The sequence below is a fragment of the Myodes glareolus genome, chromosome 26 (genome assembly GCF_982192425.1).
Source record: "Myodes glareolus chromosome 26, mMyoGla1.1, whole genome shotgun sequence".
Taxonomy (NCBI): domain Eukaryota; kingdom Metazoa; phylum Chordata; class Mammalia; order Rodentia; family Cricetidae; genus Myodes; species Myodes glareolus.
The window spans coordinates 36,685,549-36,707,307 of record NC_142051.1 but is presented as its reverse complement, the minus strand read 5'-3'; the positions used below and the strand labels follow the sequence as shown (position 1 = coordinate 36,707,307).

General features: G+C 45.3%; 1 protein-coding gene across 2 annotated transcripts in view; it reads right to left on the bottom strand.

The window, feature by feature from the left end:
• Cfap54 (cilia and flagella associated protein 54) overlaps nt 1-20,875 on the bottom strand; it is a 270,869-nt gene extending 249,994 nt beyond the window's left edge. The window contains exons 1-5 of one of the 2 annotated variants that reach the window (XR_015736721.1): nt 20,491-20,875; nt 9,980-10,085; nt 7,074-7,217; nt 5,507-5,678; nt 2,170-2,228 (exon numbers count right to left, since the gene is read on the bottom strand). Coding sequence is in view for 1 of the 2 variants with exons in the window: in XM_087901949.1 (XP_087758075.1) it covers nt 2,170-2,228; nt 5,507-5,678; nt 7,074-7,217; nt 9,980-10,085; nt 20,491-20,831 (822 nt within the window). In the remaining variant the exon portion in view is untranslated. The remainder of the gene's footprint in view (nt 1-2,169; nt 2,229-5,506; nt 5,679-7,073; nt 7,218-9,979; nt 10,086-20,490) is intronic. The other variant, XM_087901949.1, reaches the window with a different exon arrangement.
• Nucleotides 20,876-21,759: the final 884 nt, after the last annotated feature.

Sequence of the window (21,759 nt, the reverse complement as noted above, 5' to 3'; positions counted from 1 at the left end):
CACAGGTCTGGGACCATGCAACTGGCCCCTTTCACACGTACTTTCTCAGAGACAAACTCAAGTGACATTGGAGTGGGAAGAAGAGATGTTTGGCAGAGATTATAAATAAATTGTTTTGAGAGGACTATCACGTGGATTTAAAATTCTCTTCAGGCTAACAAGAGCACGGGCCGACAACCAAATGTCGACACAGACAGCTGTACCCTCTGGCGAGCAGACACTCGAGCAGACTGAGCCGTGACGGCTCTGTGAAGCAGTATTGGTTAATACAGCAAGGACAACACAGCCGCCTTTCCAGGCTCTCAGCTGGAACGAACAGCAGCACCCGTGGCAGAGTCTGCAGAGAAACTTATTAGCAAATGTGGGGGAGCCTTGCTTCCATTTGATTTGGACTCAAGATGCTGGCCCAGACTTCATTCAAGTCATTATCAGTGATAGTCCTTTTTCCCATTGGAGAAACAAAACAAAGCAAACGTACAATTAAGGGAAGCCATGGAGCACACCAATGCCACGCCTTCCATTGCTGCTTTTTAAGCATTGTTAGCTCTAGGATGCATGTCTAGTGCTGAGGAAAGATGTAAGAAATCAATGCCTTTCCAGCGCGTTTGAACACTGAGTAAGCAATCACCAGGAAGTGCTGTGTCATGTGCTGGTGGCATCTCCAGCAGGGTCTCAGTGGGAGTACAGCTGCCCTTCCCAGCCTATACTCCAATGCCTGGAAAATAAATCCAGAAGATAAAGATGTCTTAGGCCAACAAAAGTGCTACTGGCATTGTGGGGGACTCAGTAGACATGTCGTCAGCTTCCGCATGTTAACACTGATGAGTGCATCCCAGCCAGTGAGAATGTTCTAGGATATAGTCTCCTGGCCTAGCAGATGGCCCAGTCAGTCAGTAAAGTGCTTGCCTCATGAGTGCCGGGGTTTGGTTCCCTAGAACCCATGGGGAAATGCCAGATATTATAGCCCAATTAGTAAAAACTCAGAGACACAAATGAGGGTTCAACCTGAAGGTCAGAAAAGAAAACTCTCAGTCACTGGCTTTTCCCTTGACCTCAGTCCGAAATGGCGATCCTGCCTCCAGGAATCTCAGAATGACAGTGCGTGTTTGTTATCTTACTTAACACTGGTGGGATGGAGACAGGGGATCCCTGAGGCAGGCTGGCCAGCTAATCCATTCTAATGGTGAACTCCAGACCAATGTCTCAAAGGAGGTAGACAGCACTCCTAAGAGCAATACCAAATAGTCCAACGGTCTACAAAGACACGGGTACTTGCACACACACAAGCACACATATATAGACACACACAGTAAATGCATACAATAATAATAATAATAATAATAATAATAACTGGAAAGCCGAAGGAGTTAGAGCGTTTGAGTGTTTGTTCAATCAGATTGCGTGTGAGTCCTAAATAGAAAGTCCCAGGACTCCATAATATAAACAGTTTATCCTGCAAACCAAGACACTTCCCAGAGTGACAGAGGACAAGAGAAAACTCTTCATGGTTACTGAGGGACAAACAGTATAAACAGGAATGTCCTGGGCCAGTCAGGAAGGCTAGTCCCCTTTCCTAGTAACCAGAGGACGGAGTATCAAGCCAGACAAATGTGGGGTCTGGCTCACGGAGACACTAGAACATTCCTGTCAGTGCTAACAATGACCATTCTTTACACTGATTCTTTGTGGCCCTCGTTTTATAGGATTACTATTAAAATCAAGACCAATACATTCCATCACACATAGTCACTAAATGTTAAATAATTCCCTAAATACTCTTTTTTCCACTAAGCATTCAATGTATGGTATAGAAGGGGTAACTGGAGATTTCTCTTCTGCCTTCCAATTTCTGAATAACCACTCTGAGGCTTAATATTAATTACAAACTATTTAGCTCCGGATTATTACTAAGTAGCTCTTACAACTTAAATTAACTCATTTCTATTATTCAATATGTTACCACAAGGCCCGTGGCTTATTACCTCACATCTTGCTTTTCCAGCAGCTGTTGGCATCTCCCTGATTTCCCCGCTTGGCTCTATTCTACCTAGCTATTGGACAAATCGGCTTCTTTATTAACCAATGGCAATAAAACATATTCACAGCAAATAGAGAGACATCCCACATCAAGAAAGCCTTAAGAGAGAAGTGTTGCATTACGTTTCATACCTTGGAAGCCTGCCCTATGAGCATCAGTTTTCGGCAAATGGTGTAGATGTAAATGGTACCTAAGCAAAGAGAAAGATTGTGAGCACCGAATGTTTCACAGAATACAATTATCAGTTCTTAGCAGTCAAGGACTGGGGAGCTTGAGTTTCCATGATGTATACTTCCCGTCTTCAGTTAGGACCCACCAGGGTGGAAGCCACACAGCTAGAACCCCACTCAAAGCCGGCCTAAGCTCCTCGACTTGGCTATGTTGAGATCCAACTCTTAGAACCAGGGAGGTGGCTCGGTGGGAAGTGCTGACTATGCAAGCATAAGGCCTTGAGTTAGCTAGGGGTGTGGTGGCAAACGCGTGTGACCCCAGTGTGGGGAGGGTGGAGAAAGGTGAGACCCAGGGACTCACCTAGTCAGTCAATCTAGCTAAATCAGTGAGCTCCAGGTTCAGTGACAAAACCCTGTCTCAAAAGACAGTAGAGGAGGCCACCCTGACACTAATCTCTGGCATTCACACACATGTGTGCACATTCATATACACTAGACACACATGTGCCCTCATATATACATTACACACACGCACCCACATGTGCATTACACATACATACGCTACACATGCACACACCAACACTAAACATATACACACATACACTACACACACATGCACATACATATACACAACACACATGTGTATACACATATACATTACACATACAGACATACATATATATATATACTACATATACACACAGAGGGAAAAATGTAACTGTATGACTGATTCCTTGTATAAAAGTCACCAAGCACAGGAAGAACACGCCCGCCCACAAAGCATGTGACTCAGGTTCAAGCCAGGAGCCTGGAAAAACGTGTCAGCAGTTGGGGGCCGTCCTGGGGAATGACAAAGGCCCGTCTGTGTTTTAAACCATGCCTGTAACCTTGCCAGCCCTAGGCCATCCTGACCACATCGGAATTCTTCTTCGACAGTTCAGGATTTTGGCCTGGCTCACTTATTCCCACAAGCCACAGGCAAGAATAGATGGCACAGGATGGGACATAGACTGGATCTTTATGAACTCTAGGACATTTTAGAAGTCAGCCTCTCCTCCCCCTCCTCCTCCTCCCCTCCTCCTCCTTCCCTCCTACTCCTTCTTCCTCCTCTTCTTCTTCTTCTTCCTCCTCTTCCTCTCCTCCTCCTTCTTCTTCCTCCTCCTCTTCTTCCTCCTCCTCTCCTCTTCCTCCTCTTTCTTCTCTTCTCTGAGCCAAATCCCTCCCTGAATCTACTGAGCCTGATCCTGGTTGTCTTTTCATCCAAGATGGCTACTATCAAAAGGTTCTGAAAGTCTAGACTAGTTGAGTGACTTGAGAAGATTTGACATCTTTCAGAAAGAATCAAGACTAATTAGTGACTGAAGGAACCAATGGTTAGCTGTCTACGTGAAAAGGTCAAACGTACTCTGCCAAGTTACTAAATGCGTAGTTCCGACTACTGAAAATACAACCTAAATGTCAGGGCCGAGTTGGACCAACTTTCCCCCAAATAGTCCGGATGGTTCATGTCCCCAGTTCCGTCTGCTCCTTATCCAACCGCCCCCGGCCCTCCCTTAGCCTGGCCTCTGCTTCCTTCCTTGTCTGCCTTCTCACCTGTATTTGCGCCACAGCAGCACCTGACCTACCTGTTCCATGCACCACCTCCCTGTGGGAGGAATAAGTAGAATATTCATCTGCTCCCTTCTCCTGTTCTCAGGCACCCAGGACCATGCCTGGCTCATGGGAGGCACTCGGTAAGTCTTAGGTGACTTTATTAAAACAGGGCCGCTAATGAGTGAAACTAAGTGTAGTATATGTAGTTCCCACCACTCGGCAACTCCACCCCTGGACACAGAGCCCAAAGAACTGTCCCTTCGATCTCCGAAACAAGATGGGCAAAGACATTCACTGCAGAATTGTTTGTGCAGATAGAAATCTGGGGCAGACTTAGTGCCCCTCGCTAGGGACACACACGGGGAGTTGCAGAAACGGTTAATGAGTTAAAGTCCCATACAGGAACATGGCTGATTCCACAACATAGCACTGAAGAAATCCAGGAATCAGAATGCCTGGAAATCAGCCATATTTATAAACATGAAGCTCACACCAGGAAAGGGACAAAGAACTCTAATCTCTTTTCCAAAGAGAGGAGGAGGAGAAAGAGGAGCAAATCTGATCATTTATTTTTTGGTTGTTTGCTTGCTCTGAGACAGGCGGTGTCATATAGGCTAGGCTGCCCTTGAACCCTCCATCTTCTCGCGTAAGCCTCCAAATACTAGAATTATGGGTTTATGTGACTACATCACATCTATCTCTGATCTTCAGGGACATAGAACAATGTATACCATGTCCCCGCAAGAAACTCCAGTCTCGCAAGTACCGCTCACTGTCTCCTGATACGGAAGCGCCTGTGCTGCTCGGCCCATCTCTCCCAGCATGCCTCAGCACTAAGGGAGTCAAGGACACTGTTGGTGACCAGTCACAAATGCTTAGCAGTCACCGATCCCAAAAGTCCTGTCGAAGTCACCCTCGTTTTCGGAAGCTAACGTGCGAAGTAATTTCAGTCAGTGACACAGGTGATTTGGGGTAAGGACGGAAGCAGCTAGGAGACAAATTTTCAGTCACCGCGAGATGAGGGAAAACACCGTATATTTTCACTGGAATTATTCTTCCCCAGTCTTATGCACATCAAACAGGCTCCACTGTCAATTTTTTTTTGTTTAGCCTATATTACCCATCCTTAGCACCATCAATAAAATAAGAAAGCAAATGTTATACTTTAATAGCTAAGATTAGTTCTTTTGCATACATGTGTATTGCATATATATTATAGTGTGTGTATGTGGATGTGTGTGTGTATGTGTGTGTGTTTGTGTGTGTATGTGTGTGTGTGTGTGTGTGTGTGTGTGTGTGTGTGTGTGTGTGAAGAGAGAGAGAGAGAGATCCTCACTCAAAAACAAGCTGGGCAGAGGATGTCGCTATGTAAAAGCCAAAACCATTAGCCAGGGTCTTTGAGGCTAAAAAAGCAAATGATTCTTAGAATGAACATACCACAGCAGCCATTTGACCCTCCCCCACGTCTTCCCCACTTACCAACTACGGTTCCTGAAACCCACTGCCCCTTCCTTTGGTGAGAAACCCAAAGTCTCTGCTTGTGTGGACAAACTAAAATGCAAGTCAAATGTTTTAAAATAATACAATTATTCTATTACAGAAATGAATGTGTTTTCAATCACAAAATGATCAAGTCACCATCAAGGCTGTTATTTAAATAGCTGCCAGGAAGATATGATGGGAAGAAAGACATCTTGGCTCTCACCATTGAAGATGATCCAGCAGAGGTGCTCCTGGGGCAGGGCCACCTGCATGATGAGCCTTAGGGACGACAAGATGTGCAGACACTGGCTCACAGATTCCTTATTCTGCAGGTTAGCGTCACTTTCACAGACCAGCTTGTAGTGGCAAACATTTTTGCCACTCAAAGCACGAAACTGAAAGACATGGGAAATGTATGAATATAAACTAGGCTTACAGGACTCAGAAAAGGCATTGCTCACCAATGTAAAAAAAAAAAAAAAGCTAAGATGATTAATTGGTTTAACGGATGAGTATGCAAAGAAACATAAGATGGGTCTCATTAGAGCGTTCATTTAGTTAAGATTAGCTTTGCGTAGACAAAAGAAAATCCCAAACCAAAGAGAACCAAAATCCCATTACCCGTTATCTCATTACTGTTCAGCACTATTTGTAATCTCAGTCAAGAGCATTTTAACCTATTTATTAACTCAGATGTGATTCTTTCCATTTATATAATGCTATTAGCTAATGCTGATTGGCCACCACTGTTTCAAGGGACGAAACAGCCTCGGCTCTTGGCAGAGACAACGTTCTAGGCACAGACAAGACCAGGGATGCTTCAGGAGTCTGCCACAGTCACGGAGTCCAGAAGAGGCCATCAGCTACCCTGGAGTCTCAGGCTGTTGTGAATGTGGGTGCTGGGAACCAAACCCAGATCCTCTGGCCAAGCAGCAAACGCCCTTAGCCACAGAGTCGGCTCTCCAGCCCCTGGGCCGACTTCTTAACCTCTTGGAATCTTGTTTCTTTTATCAGTAAAAAGGTAAACCAGCTCCACCTCTTATGGAGGAAGGAGGCCGTGAGCTGATAATTCGTACACAGAGCGCATTCAGAGGTTTCCTGGCACAAAGCTCGCTTTGGCCTGGTTTTTCTATTTGCCGTTGGCTTGTGGTTTTGTCCCCATAAAGACGCCTGGGGTACTTGGAAGGGGAGGTAGCAAGGCCAGCCACTGAGAATCTCGAGGAGGGTACAAGTGGCAGTGTTGCACAGCCCCATCCTCTTATCTGGGACCCCTTTATCTCCCAGGTTCCCAAGCACAGTTATAAAGCTGCAGGGGTCTCAACTAGTCAATTAATGCTAGCAGTTACTATAGTAACACTTATATAATAAAAATACAACTTCAAATCTCATAAAAAAAAATACATGTTTGTGCTCAGGACCACTTCTTTACAATCCCTATGTAATAAGCCTTATTTTTCCCATCTGTAAGATAGAGCAGTAGTAAGATCTATCTAGCACGTTCTAAGGATTCGGTATGTTTTCTGTTTATAAATGAAGCTACCTACAAGTACTAGTTATTACGGCAATAGTGATGCCTGCAGAATGCGCTAGGCTTACATTGACACATGCACCAGAGCTTAATAAATTCACTGTGTTGCCCCGCCCTCAAAACACGGATCACACGACTCACAGGGTACAGCCAGATGCTGTCCTAGGCACAGGGTGGCATCTAGATACGGCCAGCCCAAGGTGACACCAGTCACACAACTGGTCCCAAGTCACAGCCCTCCCAGCCACTTCTCCTGTCTTACCGTAAGTCCCGCAGTTTCATCCGCAAAGCCTTTGGGGAAAAAGACACTTTTGAACTGATTCACGTCTTCTTTATGCGCATCCACGTCGGTCGTGAACTGATGCAGGTACCTCCCATAGCACTGCAGAAGGGCTAGCTTGTATTCCTAAAATAAAAGAGGTCTTTGGTGACAGTTTCAAAATGGTGTCTTAAGATGGAGCCAGAGCCACAGTTTCCTTGATCCTATCAAGGCTGGTTACTCCTCCTTCCAGAAATTCCCAGGGCTTCGATGTTACTTGATTGAAAAATAAATGCTAACCCTTTGTATGTTAGGGTCTACTTCTTCACACATCGAGTCCTACGACTACCAGGTGACCAGCACCATTTTCCAAGCATACCTAATGTGGCAGACCTTCTCTGTGCAACACACATGTGTCACTGTGTCGAATTCTCAGAACTGACCCACTGTGGGTCATTGGGACCATTGGGAGCACGGTGATGAGAGTCTGCGTGTTTGTTCGAAATGTGGCGACACCCTCAGCATCTCATAGACTCAGAATGGAAGTTCTCAGATCCAACAGCATCGGTCATGGCGGCCCATGGGCTCAGTTCAAGAGTAGGGACTGGAGCCTTGCTACAGAGGGAGGCTCAGGGGCTTTGATTCCATCGCCCACGTGGGATAGTTGACGTGGAAAAAGTGTCAGCAGGTAGTGTAAGTAACACTGTGCAGCTGAGTGCTCTCCAGCCCTTCTTCAGCGTCCTCCTCCACATCCCTGTCTCCAGGGAAGGCCACTGGCCTGGCTCTGACCCACTCCCCTTCCTAACCCTCAGAGAGTATCCGCAAACAAATATTGCTTTGTATTGCTTTATATTTTTAAACATTGTTTGGTTCTTATTTCCATCAACCGGTTTGTTACTTCCTCACTAATTAATTTTGAATCTTCCCCCCTCTACCTTGATTTGTACAGTATACCCAAAGGGGCTCAGAACAACAAGCATCCCACAAGATTATCTGGACCAAAATACAAATAATAGTCTAGAAGTTGATGGCACTAACAACTCATCCATTGTCAAGCTTATAAACACTGACAGTGACCACTGTCCCATCAGTGACAAGCAGGTAGGTCTTTTCCTGATTCCTCTCATTTGCCTTTAAGAGTCCTGCCTGGACCTCCCTGTCAGAAGCACTGGGGATCCTTGGCTACCTCACCAGCTCGCCCCCTCGGTGTCTAACATGCTTCTGCCTCTCTCCACCAACATCCTCCACACTGGTTGGCTGTTCCTAAGACTGCATCTATCACAGTGATGATAGATGAGATGGTAGGTGATGCTGGCCTCTCAAGCTACCAAGATTTAAAAAAGAGGGGGGGGCATTCTGTCAATCATCACTCCACCTCACGAACTGGAACTTCCCAAAACCCTTTTCAAGTATGCATATTTTCAAGTATGCAAGAGCCATGGTTCATGCATGTGGAGCTAAGGCTATCTCTAATTTAGGTAGAGGAAGCTGTATCTTAGTTTTATGGATGACAAGAAATACACCTTAGAACCTTCCAGAAGGCTGCTGATAGTTGCTTAGAAGTTGGGCGACCACGGAGAGGTGGGAACGTGGCAGATCCAGAGTCTAATTACAAACTATTTTGGGCTACCCTTTAGCTCCTTTAAAGCATCCCTGTCTGTCTCTGAGTTTGATCCTCACGACTTGACTCCCAGGTGAAATATCTTAGAATATGCTAACTGAGCAGACAGCTAGAGTGGCCACCAACCAAAAGACCAAATATGTCATCAGATGGTACCTGAGGCTTGCAGCAGAGATGTCCCACTTTGCTGTGACAGGTCTGCCTGATGTTTCTACCAATATATTTGAGAAGTGTCTTGATTTACGACTAAAGAGGCGTAAGTGACTGCACAGACTTCACGGAACTGTTAGCCACATCGGACAAGTCATCTGAGATGATCTGATCTGTGTTCTGGGGCCATGGTTGCTCATATTTGGCTCCAGGATAAATTATCTCTGACCCCTTTTGGGGTGAGAGTTGTATTTTTGCATTGGTGGTGTTTCTGAATGGAATTCTTTCTACGCCTTATCCTCCATTTGGTAGATTTGCCCTGGACCAAGAACACAGATGCCCAAGAAGGAGAAATGCAGGAGGAAAATCAAGCTGAGAAACTGAAGATTGAGACGGCACCAACACTGCCTGTCCCTGCCCTAAAATCCCAGGGCACAAAATAACTCCTTGCCCAACACTGAATAGAACTTGCTACACTTGGACTTAAGCCAGAGCTCGGGGTTAAACTCACAAGGTCATGAACTGAAAGCCCTGCCATGGCACGGTCTTATCAAGTCAAGTTCAGATCCACGACATTCAAAATCGTAGACCCCGATGCAGAGCAAACATTATGGTACATGCTGTACCATACTATAATACTGAGTAGGAAACAGGGCATATCCGCCACAGACTCTACACACTGGACAGCAAGGTACTCATTAAGAAACAAAAAGTCATTAGAACAGAACACTGGACAGCCAGGCCAGTAGCCATGAGGGCTGATTGGGCAAGGCTGCCAGCTCAGTGAAAAACAACAGGAAGTGGTGTCTGGGCTCTTTGTATAAGGTAGGAACAGGATGACTCAGCACTTCCTGCTGTAGGCCTACCACACCCTCTGTGGATGGCGCTGAGCTGCCCCTCCCCCCATCCCAACCTGCCTCTGGTTCCTAAAGAAACCAACCACCCTGGAGAATTTCAAACACAAAATGAAAAGGCAAACTTCATGGCCGTTCTCACTGTTACTGCCCCTCCTTACAATTGTATCCATTCGCATCTTATTTCCAAAACATGAAGACCAGGAGAAGTAACAACCCAAATAAATCCTAAGCAGCCGAAGGAGTTTGTTTCACTCTGGCTTCTCTGCTTCCCAACCACTCACTTTAATTTGACAGAGGCTGTCTCCAACCTTCAGCAGCTTCTCGTTGTAATAGTCAGACGGCAGCCGGGGGGCGTATTTGGTCCAGATATTAAACAGGGTGGTGGCACTGTAAGAATCGCAAAGGAAAACAACTTCAGAGTCGGCGGGCTGAATCTTTCTAAGGTGCCGTAAGGTCTAAGCATTGGTTTGTGGTATTAAAGCTAACGTTATTATAGCTACCATGTGCCCACTGTTGACTGGAGTCCTTCATATGCATTTTTAAAAACCAGGTTTTCGAGCATGAACAAAGCTGTGCCCCCTATCAGGATCCACCACCATACTGATGCTAAAGCTGGGGAAACAGAGGGTCCCTTTTGGGGGTTCTTTGTCTCAAGAATGATCCTAGAAACTGACTCAGAAGGAAGTCCACAGACAATTTTATCAGCGTGAAAGAAAAGAACATAGCACAGGCTAGGCAGAAGAAAAAAATCCCAGCAGCTAACAGAAGATGGAGAAAAAGTCATTCCTTTTAAGTTAGGCATGGATTAGAAATAAACAAATGATTAATTAAGGAAAAGTATTACTTTTATTACTAATAAAGGATTATTAATTAAGGAAAATAAGTACTTCCAAGAAGGAAAGTGAGCTGAGCAAAGAGTTATATGGTATAAGATCTGCTCTAGCTCCTGCCTCCCCCCAACTTTGCATTTCCTTTGCATGCTCTGCCCCTTAGGGGATGCCAGTGTCCCTCTGCAAACTGACTTCTTGCACACATTAACCTTCTCCTTAATGTGTGAGTGCTTTTGTCTTGACTGCAGGTATGTGTGCCATGTGCATGCAGTACCTAAGGAGGCCAGAAGAGGGCGTCCGATCACCTGAAGCTGGAGCTACAGGTGGTTGTACTGGGTGCTCAGAACTGAACCCAAGCCCTCTGCAAGAGCAGGAAGCTCCCTTAACCACCGCACCATCTCCCCAGCCCCCTTACACGTTAATCTTGACGTAGCTTTTGTTTCAGTTCCTCCTTTGCCACTGTATCATGTCACGACTGATAAACGGCCACTGACACATCAAGAATTGATGAAGCCCATCGTTTCTGGGAAGATTCACTCTCCGTGTGCCCTTCTGAGGGGCTTTTGGCAAATGTGTAACAGTACATATCAGCACTGTTCCAAAGTTCCACCGTTCTGAAATTCTCTGTACATTCTCCCTTCTTCCCTAATCTTCATTATCACTGATCCATTTGCTGTCCCCATAACGTTCCTCTGACAGAATGTCCCAGGGCATATAATCTTTTCAGACTGCCTTCTTTCATGTAGAAATATGTGTTTAAGTTCCTCTATGTCTTTTCACTGGTTGCCAGTTTGTTTTCATGCTGGTTAATATTACATGAGCTGATAATATAGTCATTTATTTTTGTGCTAACCTTATGGCTGCTTACAGTTCTTTCTTTCTTTCTTTCTTTCTTTCTTTCTTTCTTTCTTTCTTTCTTTCTTTCTTTCTTTCTTTCTTTTTTGTGCTGTTGCTGAGACAGGGGTTTCTCTTTGTAACTTTGGAGCCTATCCTGGAACTCGCTCCATAGACCAGGCTGGCCTCAAACTCAGAGGTCCTCCTACCTCTGCCTCCCGAGTGCTGAGATTAAAGGTGTGTTTCGCCACCACCCAGCCACTCCTTCAAGTTGGAACAATTATAGATAAAGCTGCTATACATATCTAGGGCTGGGGAAATAGCTCAGTTAGTAAAATGCTTACTGTCTTGGCATGAGGATCTGAGCTGGAGTCCCAGAACAGCTCCTGTGCAATGCTTATAATCTTAGCACCGGGGGAGCAGAGGCAGGAGGATTTCTAGAATTCATGGGTCAGTAGCCTATCCTAATTTGTAAGCCCCAGATTCCAGTGAGAGACCCTGTCTCAAAAACAAAGGCTAGCTCTTGATGAAGAACATCCAAGGTTGAATCCTGGCCTCTGCACACACACACACACACACACACACACACACACACACACACACTGAGAGAGAGAGAGAGAGAGAGATGTTATGAGTATCCATATGGAGGATTTTGTGTAGATTTCATCTTCCTTTGGGTCAATGCCAAGAGCCACAATTACTAGATCACATTCTTGAGGCTGTACTTAGCTTTGGGGGAAACCATCACTTGCCACGGTGCTACCTCTGCCATCCTGCATCCCCTCCAGCATGGAGCTTCTGGTGCTCCTTCCTCGGCATTCAGAGTTAACCGGAGTCCTGGATTTTAGCCTTATAGTCGGTGCGTAGGCGATCTCACAGTTGTTCAAATCCGCAGTTCCCGGATGCTGTTGCACGCGGAACATCCTGTTGTGTTTGTTTTCCATCTGTGTATGGCTCTTTGCTGAGATGTCTGTTGGATATTCGGCCAATTTTTAAAAACAGGCTGGAGGTTTTTTCTTACCATTGATCTGTTTAAGATTCATTGCATATCGTGGACAACAGTTTTTACTAGATACGGCTTCTGCAAGTATTAAGTTTACAGCCTATTCTCTAATACTCTTTACAGAGCTTCACGGAGCAGAAATCTTTAATTTTGATGAAATTAAGCTTGTTGATTACTTCTTTGATGGGTCATGTACTTGGAGTTATATAGAAAACGTAATTGCCAAGCCCAAGGTCACCCAGATTTTCTCTTAGGAATCGTACTGTTTTGAGTATTACATTTAAGACAGGTGTTACTTTTGAGTTGATTTCCATGAAGGATGTAAAATCTGTGAGCAAATTCATTTTCTTGCATGTAGTTGTTAAGTATTTCCAGCACCATTCTCTCTTGTTTCTAGTCCTTTGCCAAACTAATGTAGTGGCGTTTCATTTGTATTATAACAAATAAAGCTTGCCTGAAGTTCAGAGAGTAAAACAGCTGCCCTGATCAGCCTTACAGACCAGGCAAGGGGACACACACCTTTAATCCCAGTAGCCACACTGGTTTGCCATAGAAACCGGGCAGTAGTGGTGCACGCCTTTAATTCCAGCCCTACAGAGGAATATAAAACGGGAGGAGACAGCTCTCAGACACAGTCTCATTCTGAGATTCCTGGAGGCAGGATCGCCATTTCAGACCGAGGTAGAGGTAAGAGCCAGTGGCTGGCTATTTTTCTTTTCTGACCTTCAGACTGAATCCCAATATCTGTCTCTGGGTTTTTATTAATCGTGCTACAACAGACTATATTTCTGGGTTGCGTATTCTTCTCCATTGATTTGTCCATTATTTTACCAATATCACACTGTCTAGACCACCACAGCTATTTAAAAGTCCTGATACTGTATAGAGTTGGTCTGCCAGCTTTGCTTCTTTGGGTTTTGTTTGTTTGCAGTGAGCCAGGATCTCACTATGGCGCCCTGGCCACCCTCAAACTCATTTACCTTCCGTCACACATTCCAGCGAGCATGGGCCACCACAGCCTTAATTATCCTCCGACTTCGTCCTTCAGTATTGCGTTGGCTATTCTGTATCTTATGCCCCAGAATTATTTTTTGCTTGTTTCCTTTCATATCTGCAACAACTCCAAGATGGGAAACAAATCTACCCAGACAAGGACTTCCACGATAGTGTTTACTTCTTGCCTCAAGAGCAGTGAACACCTAGTACAGGTAGGGTATCTTGGCTTCTTCTCCTGCTGCTGTGATAAAAACAGACCAACTAAACAACTTAAGGGAGAAAGAGTTTCTTCTGCCTCACAGGTCAAGGTACCTTCCATCATGGTGGGGAAGTCGAGGAAAAAACCTGAAGCAGCTGGTCGCGTCACATCCCCAACCAAGAATTCATGCTAACCTCGCTGTCCCCATTCTATACAGTCGGGGATGCTAATCCAGGGGACGGGACCACAACGGTGTGTGGGCCTTCCCACTGCAGTTAAGCTGATGAAGACGATGCCCCACCGACATGCCAATAGGGTAACCTAACCTGGAGAAGCCCTCACATGTGTGCCCCGAGGCTTGTCTCCGAGGCAATCCTAGATCCCATGGAGTTGGCAACTCACGCTAGCTGTCACAATCGTCAAGAAGTATATAAAGGAAGTGAACGTGGAAAGAGCGAGAGGAGGGAAAAGGAGAGGGAAGGATGGTGACGGGGGGGGGGGGGGGGTAAAGAGGAGGAAGGTTGGGGAAATTCTTGTTTTTATTTTATTCTTTTCCAGGAAGAGCTCAGAACCATTTAGGGTTATGCTCCCCCGCCCCCCACCACCACATAAAACAGAAACAAACCATCCGTCTTACAAAAGTGGTTTTTAATACAAATGAACATTGCTAATTTTATTCAGTCATTGAGTTAACACTGATTTCTTCTCTTTCTCTCAAATGTTATGAGTGCCTCTGGGATATAAAAAAAAATCCAGTTGGGCGATGGTGGTACACGCCTTTAATCTCACAGCATTTGGGAGGCATAGGCAGGAGGATTTCTGGGATTTCTGTGAGTTCAAGGCCAGTCTGGTCTACAGAGCGAGTTCCAGGACAGTTAGGGCTGTTACACAGAGAAATCCTGTCTCAAAAACAAACAAACAAACAAACAGAAAAAAAACCCTCCCCTTAAAATTATCCAATCCTGTCTTCTAAATTTCCAGTTGAAGATGGAGTTGCAAATAGAGTGCATGCACACATGCACACACTGTTGAAGCCGTGACCCCAGGGCGGCTGGATTGAAAACTGGACATTTGAGGAAGTAATTCGGGCTAAATGTGGCCACGCGGTAGAATCCTGGTCTGATGGAATTAATGTCCTCTCCAGAAGAGACTCGCAGAGTTTGCGCTCATCCACGCTCTCTGCCTCCCAGACTTCTTCAGAGGACGGGGCCTGAGGTGGCAAAGCACTTTCCCAAGCTGGGAAAACAGCCATGACAAGGTCAGCCCTGGAACCTGAAGCCTTCAGAACGCTATGAAAATGAATGTCTTACCACTCCATCTGCGATATCTTCTTAAGATATCGTTCTTAAGGCAACGTGAACTGAGGGATACTGGCAACGGTCTAAACTCAAGAACTGGAAACTGACCGGGCGGCGGTGGTGGCACACACCTTTAATCCCAGCACTCGGGAGGCAGAGGCAGGTGGATCTCTGTGAGTTTGAGGCCAGCCTGGTCTACAAGAAGAGCTAGTTCCAGGACAGCTGAAGTTACACAGAGAAAACCTGTCTCAAAAAACAAAAATCAATTGATCAATCAATCAATCAATCAAAGAACTAGAGACTGGTTGCTACTTACCTGCACATTCTTGAAACAATGTTTGCAGATACTGATTGATTGATTTAGATGATCAAGTGATGCTGATTGAGCCCCCAGGCGAGTAAAGGGAATTAGGCATCCCTGTCTTTAAGGGCCAAATGATAATGAAGGGAGTGGGTAGAAAATTCCACACACGTGCCCACAATAAGCGACAAAGACCAATAAATAACGTGGTAAATAGAAAGCCCAGGGTTAAAGAAAAGAAAGATCTCCTCTGTTCACTTTGTGTTTCACCTGCTGCCCCGTGAAATTCTACAGTGCTTGGATGGAATAAACACAAGAGGTCCCCCAGAACCCTCCAATCCTGCACATAAAACCGTGTGTTCACCCAAGCCTTACAGAGGAGAGGATCATCGGGTTTGTTACTCACAGAAGCAAAATACCAGCTTAATTAAGTCGATCAGGGTTACGTAATGAGAGGGTTTTTTTCCTCTTTTCTTTTTAGAGAATCTGAAGTTCAGGAATGCAGCTCATTAGAGATGGCTTACATAATGCTGCAGCAAAAAATAGCCTGGGTAGCCCAGGGTGGCCTGAAGCATATTACTGTAGTCCAGGCTGAGCTCAGAATCAGAGGAGTCCTCCTACATCAGCCTCCCGAGGGTTGGAACTGCAGACGTGGGCCACCATAGGCAGCTTTAAGAGAGACAGGCTAACATCTTTTATACTGCTGGTTGGCTATGATGGCTAGGTGTTCTGGATGCCCTAAAAAGATTCTCACAGTATAATCAGACTACCTAGTGCTTATAACAAAAGCATATTTTTAAATATACCACACTTTTATGTAACGGCATCGTTCGTACAGTCAAAATTATATTTTCGGTACTGTAAAATTTTTATGCTTGTGGAGACTCCTATAGTTAGAAGAAAAAAGTTTTGATTTTGGGAACAGCCATCTGTCAAATGTGTTATTAAAGCAACTCCTCCCCGCTGGGCTCTTAGCCGGCTCCCCGTTACTGCTCTTGCTCTGTGTGGACATGATGACCCAAGCAGTGTTTTCAAATAAAAAATTATGTAGTGCCAATCCCTCACCAGAAAGAACCTCTCCAGCCTTCCGAAGCCCATTGCTCCCTCTGATGTCATCTCCTAGCACGGCGAGGTGCCACTGAGCTCCCCTTAGGCCTCTGCTGGAGTGCCACCTACTTTGACACACAGGTGGGCAAAACACTTTTACACATACTGTAAAAATAAATAAACCTGTTTTCAAAGTTGGGAGAATGCAAGATAATATAGTCCTGGAGTCCTGCAATAGCAAATATTTCTGGAGTTGTTTACTATGTTCCCAAGCTAGCACCTAGAGATGGAGCAATGGAGAAAGAAAAAACAAACAAACAAACAAAAGTTATCCCAAGCTGCCCAAGAAGCTTATGTTTTAATAAAGGAAACAGACAATATACAATAACCCGAAAAGTTAAATAAAACACCAGTTGATAGGTGAGCCTGAATTAGGCAGAAAACGCCTGCCTTGGGTAGTGATGCTTGGCAGAACTCAGCAAGAAGAGAACAAGCCAGACAACAAGAAGTTTGGAGGAAAAAACCTCTCAGACAAAGGAAACAACAAACTAAACCTTTGGGGCAAGAACGTAGTGTTTCTTGAGCATGTCCCAAAGAAACAGACAAGGGGCAGGCAGGACCAGATTCTCTGACTCTGGGGAACAGTGGAGGCCTCTTAATTACATTCTAGAAGCAATGACAATCTACAGACTTTAGCTAAGAACTGATGATATGTTTGCAAAGAACACCGAGTGGAGGCCAAAGAAAAGCGAGCCTCTGGTTTGGACGGAAATGCTGGCGGAAAAGTGGGGATTGGAGAAGGATGTACAAATGAGAACCATTCAAACACAGTATATTCAGGTTGAGGCTGGGTGTGCGCCAAGATCTCCTTGGTTTTCCTTTAGGCACGGTCTCACTTAGCTCTCCTTGAATGCAGGAACCTCCAGCTCAACCCCCAAATGCTGGGATGATGAGTACGCAACACCATGCCCAGCGAAAGTCTTTATTTTGTCCTCATTCCTTGGTCAACTCTTGGTCCTCCTCCTACCCATCAGCAGGATAAACATATCCTTACACAGCTGGGTCTTCCTTCCCCTTGAATGCCTTCTCTCCCTGCTTCTGGAGCACCAGCTACTTCCTGCTTCTCCTCCTCCCTCCCAGGTTGCCGTGCACTTCTCCTTGTAGGAGTTGGAACATCTCTCGGCTTTGTCCTTTCTCTCCTCTTCGCCTACGCTCACTGCCTTGGCCAGTCTGTTGAGCACCATAATTAAACATCATGAACGGGTTGATGATTCCAAGTGTGTTTCTCTTCTGACCTCCAGCCCTGCCTGGATGCTGAGTTACAACCCCAATATATCTAAACCGAAATCCTCCATCTCATTTCCTCCTGCCTAAACCTGCTCTTCCTGCTGTCACAATGCTATCCCAGTTTCTCCATATTCGCCATTGTCCCTGTGGCGCTCACTCTACAAAGAAAATCCTTATACACTGTTTCCACGCCTCCTCAACCTTTGTTGTTGTTGTTGTTGTTGTTGTTTTGCTTTTCGAGACAGGGTTTCTCTGTGTAGCCTTGACTCCCCTGGAACTCACACTTGCTATGGAACAATCTTGTCATGCACTGTGAAGATTTTTTGCTCTCATTGATTTAGCAAAGAGCTAAATGCCCAACAGTCAGGCAGGTAGAGGTTAGGTGGGACTTCTGAACGAAATGAGAGCTCAGGAATGAAGAAAAGGCAGAGTCACCAGCTGGATGCAGAGGAAGTGGGAGATAACCATGCCGTGCTGAAAAAAAAGGTACTGCCACGTGATAGAGCGTAGATAAAAAATACGGTTAATTAAATTGTAAGAGCTAGTTAGTAATGAGCCTAAGCTATTGGCCAAACAATAATAATTAATAAAAAGTCTCTGTGTCAATCACTGGGGAGCCAGCAGTCCTGATGAAAAACCCTGCCCACACACACTCAGAGATCCACTTGCCTCTGCCTCTGCTGGCATTAAAGGTGTGTGCCACCACCTCCGGCTTCCTCCTCAACTTTCTAAAAAAGAAAAACTAAGCCACTTTTCCTGGTTTTCTCTATCCACCTCACTGCCACTCCCAATTGCAAGACCCAAGAGATACCCCTCAGTCCTGTCCCTGCTTTACTCTTCTCTCTGGCACACTCTCCTGGTAAAAAAAAAATCTCCATTGTGGTTCTTCCCTACTGTCTGGGGATGCCGTGTGAGACCCCCGAAGAGTTGTATAAAGAGACAACTAACAACAAACATTAAATATACTATATTTTCTTCTATACACACACACAGACGCATGTACATATGAGCACACATGCATGTGCATACATGCGCACACAACACACACATAGGTGCACACACACACACACAGAGCCAGTATGCTCTAGTTTGCTTTCTGTTCCTGTGATAATGACCGTGACCAAAAGTATTTGGGGGGGGCAAAGGGTTTATTGCTTCTTTTGGGTTACAGTCCATGATTGAGGGAAACCAGGGCAAGATCTGGTGCAGGAACTGATGTAGAGGCCATGGAGGAGCACCGCCTACCGACTTGTTTCTTGTGGCTGGATCAACTACTTCTTTTATACAGCCCCAGGGACACCTCCCCAAAGGTAGCACTGCCCAGGGTTGGCTGGGTCTTCCCCTGTCAATCAGCAATCAATAAAATGTCCCACAGACATGCCACAAGGCCAGTCTGACGGAGGCAGTTTCTTGACTGAGGTTCCTTCTTTCCAGGAGTGTCAGACTGACACCCAAGATTAGCCATCACACCATGACAAAGGTTTCCTTATGAATTAGGTAAGAGATGAGCTACACAATGATGGAACACATATGCAACAAACAGTATAAATGTTATATGACCATGGTGTCACTCAAGACATTGAACTGTACTGTGGCGCTTAGCCACCAGAATATGCCTTTTCCTCCTTTCCTTATGAAACACTTTTTTTTTCATTTACAAAAAGAATTTACGCCTTCTCCTTGGCACATCGGTATCTCCAGCATCTTTACTCTTGTACTTCGTGATGATTATTAAATACAATAAGGGTCACGTAAACACAAATCCTGAGTTACCACGGCTGTCAATCTGATACAGATGGGTCAATGAGGACTGCAGGGAGGGTGTGCTGGAGGAAGGGGTGATTCAAATCTTGGATGGGACAGAGCAGGGCAGAGAGAGAGAGAGAGATGTCATCAGACCGCCTAGAAGGGTATAAGCAATGTCAACTGTTTGTTTCTGGAATTTTCCATTTAAGATTTTTCACAGCATTTGATCACAGTTGAGTGAAACTCAAAAAACAAACAAACAAACCCAAGAAAGTAGATAAAGAGGTGGTGGGAATGAGTACCCCATGTTTGCTTTAGTGCGGGACTATCCTCAAAGAAATCTATGACTTGGGGGAGGACTTTTTTGTTAACTTGATGCTTTCTTGGGTTTGAGAAAAGTACCTTTCGAAGATAGATAGATAGATAGATAGATAGATAGATAGATAGATAGATAGATAGATAGATACACACACACACTAGGTACTTAACAAACCGCTGGGATGTTTGAATGAACAACAATGCAAGTTAAACCTGTGTATTCAGGTGGGCAGTGGTGGCACATGCCTTTAATTCCAGCACTTGGGAGGCAGAAGCAGATGGATCTCTGTGAGTTCAAGGATAGCCTGGTCTACAAGAGCTAGTTCCAGGACAGGCTCCAAAACTACAGTGAAACCCTGTTTTGGAAAACCAAAACAAACAAACAAACAAAAACCTGTGTATTCATACTCATTTCACGACAAAAACATGGAAGTTAAAATTATTCTCCAGTCTGGTGTTCTTTGCCGCTTGCCTATATCTATAACGACTCACTTTGGAATGCGTTAGACCAGAAAAGAACGGTAACCCTAACGAAAGAGTCGTTTTCAGTTCAAAGAAGTAAGTTAGCAACAGAAACAAACAAAATGCAATCAGACACTCAGAATGAGCCACAAAAATCAAGAGGAAAAAGAAGCTTCTTGCAACCCTAGCGGAATATAAAAAAAAACAAACATAAAATGCACGCATTCGGAGTTGGTCTTTAGTCCGCTTTTGTCCTGTTTTGCGACCCATGAGCAAGCAAGAGATGCCAAGAGAAGACACCGACACCAAACCGGGAGTTATGAAGGGTTTCTGTGCAGATTTTTTTTATTTTGACCTGAAACATATGAGAGCTAAGGGCTGTGAATAGCGAGGAGTGTCCCCTTTTGTCCTGTCTCCAGAGCCCCGCCCCTGTCCTGGTGGCGCCCTCCCCAGCGTCCTGCCTCAGCTTACCACCTCCGATGGAACTCGTGCTTCTGTTCCTCCGAGGTGGCTAGAGCCTTCTTTTTCTTCATAAAGCCTAACAGCTCCCGGATCTCCTTCTCGCAGGAGGCCAGGAGCGGGTTTTTAGCGTCCAGGGGCCCGTAGAAGGCGGCAGAGGGTAGCAACTCCTCGGAACAGGACCAGTACTGCGCTTTGGACGAGCTCGACTTGGACTCCGTGGGCGACTTGAAAATCGCAGTGGAGGTCGGCGGAGGCGTTGGGGGCAGTTGCACCGGCGACACCGAGGCCTCAAAGTCCTGGGACTCCGAGGAAGAGCTGGAGGAGGTGGAGGAGGTACTGCTGGTCGCCATGTCTATCCGAGTCAGCACGCTACGGGCTGGTGTACACGCGGTTGCCAGGCAACGATCTCCTGGCAACCACGCCACCTGCATGCTTTCCGGAAGTACAACGGCCCCTAGAGGGCGAGGGAAGTACCAACAGCCTGGAAAGTCAGGATGCTCTGAATGGTTATTTGTGGTCGCCTGGAAATAGTCACACGTACACGCAACAACATTAAATGAATGGATACATAAATTTAATCTTCTTTACGGTTATTTAATTTGTAACCACCTGGCACTGATGGTTATAACGCATAAATAACTTTCGGTTTTCTTTGGAAGTTTTTGTTTGCTGTGAAATTTCGTTTTTAATTTTAGAAGGCCCTCCTTATGCAGCCCACACTGGCCTCAAACTCACTATCCTCCTGTCTCAGTTTCTTGAGTGTTGAGATTACAGCCATTCACAAACAAGGCAGCTTGCGGGTTGGGGGGGGGGGGTGTAACAGCCAATAAAAAACGACCATCCAACATTCAACTTTTTCCCATTTAATAACAATATCCAAAGTTGCAATAGTTATATTAAAATGTGTCTGACATTATGTCAAGCATTTTGAAACTTTCTTTTCTCTTCAAAATTGAGTTTTTCTTTGAAAGTTTCCCAATTCATTCTGTGGACCAGGCTGGCCTCGAACTCACAGAGATCCGCCTGCCTCTGCCTCCCGATTGCTGGGATTAAAGGGGTGCGACACCACCCACCACCCTGCTAAAACATCGCTCCTTCTCATTTACTCTTCATGACTTCGTACCTCAGCTACTAACACATCTCTCTCCGCTGCTTCACAGTTTAGGAGACCATGGCTTGACTTTGACCACAGTCAGAGAACAAAGCACAATGTGTCCTAATTATGTGCTCTGAAGTCAGTGATCCTAAGGAATAAGGTGTACTGATTATGCCCCCTGT